This window comes from Salvia splendens, chromosome 4, assembly GCF_004379255.2.
Source record: "Salvia splendens isolate huo1 chromosome 4, SspV2, whole genome shotgun sequence".
NCBI classification, from domain to species: domain Eukaryota; kingdom Viridiplantae; phylum Streptophyta; class Magnoliopsida; order Lamiales; family Lamiaceae; genus Salvia; species Salvia splendens.
In genome coordinates, this window is record NC_056035.1 from 25,710,829 (window position 1) to 25,712,549 (window position 1,721).

The window sequence follows — 1,721 nt, forward strand, 5'->3', positions numbered from 1 at the left end:
AATCCCGCCCATTGGAAAACATATCATATTATTCCACATAACTCTCAACCATTAATTTCACATCGTTAACACAACCTCATAGAAATCAATTTCCAAAAAAATGCATTTCCAAATCAACACCCACATTAATAAAACGAAAATAAGCCATCAAATAAAAAAAAAGTCAAAAATTTTCCGGGGTGCTACATCCTTCCCCTCTTAACAGAAATTTCGTCCCGAAATTTTAGTCGTCTTCCATAAACTATTCAGGGTACTTCTCTTTCATCCCATCAGTCCTTGTCGGTTTGATGTTCCTGTCCTTCATTTCCTTTCAGCGCGTACGCTCTCGCTTGCTGTGGGGCCACCTGTCGAATGGGTTGTGGTTGTTGCTGTTGTTCCCCATGTCCCTGCCTATTCCACATTCCTCCTTTGTTGTTATTCGGGCACTCTCGAGACATATGTCCATTTCCACCACAAGTGAAGCATCGGATGCCTCTAGCTCTACACTCGCCAAAGTGGTACTTGGAGCACCGGTTGCAGTGGGGTGCCTTCTGTTGATTCCCTCTCGGCTGTGGCATGGCTTGCCGGTCATAGTCTTGCGTCTGGCGGAAAGTAGAACGGTGTCGCTTGTTGTCATAAGGAGCTCGGTTGTCTTCCAACTTCCTCTTGTCTCGATAGTTCGGTTGAGGTGTTGGTGGTGTAGGATTCACCGTCTTCTCGTCCTTTGGTAGTGCTTCTTCCACATCTAAAGCGCAACTCAAAATTTCGGAGTACGAGATTCCTCTGCGGCTGGCCACGGCTACCCTTATCTCGTGTCTAAGGCCAGAATGGAATTTTGCGGCCATCTTCTCATCGGTGTCCACTAACTCGGGCGCATATCGGGTCATTTCACAAAGAGCACGGTCGTACTCCGTCACCGTCATGTTTCCCTGTTTCAGGGTGTGGAACTCCACTATCTTCGCCCGTCTATAGCTCATGGGAATGTACTTGTCGTACACCTCTTCCTTGAATTCTTCCCATGTGAGCGCCTCGTGGCGGGCAGGGTTCATAGTTCGTCGTTTAGTTTTCCACCAAAAATCGGCAGGTCCAGTCAGTTGATACGTCACGCAAGCTAGACGTTCCCTATCGGTGCATCCCATGAAGTCAAATATACGCTCGAGGTCGCGTATCCAAGCCTCTGCCTTCGGGGGTCTCTCCCAGTCCGTCAAACTTTGGAGGGTTTTCCTTTCGGAAGGCCTTAATGTATTCTCTCTCTTGAGGTTGAGGTGGGGGTGGTGGTGGACGAGGGGGTTGATTCCCGACACTTCCTTCTGATTGTTCCTCCATGTCGTTCTCCACTTGTGGGCCACGTCTGCGTCTTGGTGGCATTCTGGTCCAAAAGACAAGTTAGTATCGTTGTTAGTATTCGTTGTTATCAAAATCGTAACTTCCTTGCATTCGTCGCACTCTGACGTTATATTGGGCCCCCTTATATGCGGGTTGTTTTATCCGTGCCATTTACGCGAAGACGAAGGTTTTCCAACATATATTCTATCTCGTTATTTGTGATAAATCTAGGGTTCGTCACGCATCACCAAATTTGAGGCCGCCCTAAGGCTTCCTATGTTCACATGCTTACGTCGTAGTACTTTCACACATAACACATACTTAAGTCATCATACCAATCTTGCTCATGTCTCACATAATCATACCATAACAATATTATATTCGCACACACAACACGTGCTTAGATCATCTTGCCA

General features: G+C 46.8%; 1 protein-coding gene across 1 annotated transcript; it reads right to left on the reverse strand.

Moving 5' to 3' along the window:
• Nucleotides 1-269: 269 nt before the first annotated feature.
• Nucleotides 270-1,028, reverse strand: LOC121800886. Its single transcript, XM_042200377.1, has one exon. It carries the CDS (start codon nt 1,026-1,028, stop codon nt 270-272), a length of 759 nt encoding a protein of 252 aa, XP_042056311.1.
• Between the last annotated feature and the right edge of the window lie 693 nt (nt 1,029-1,721).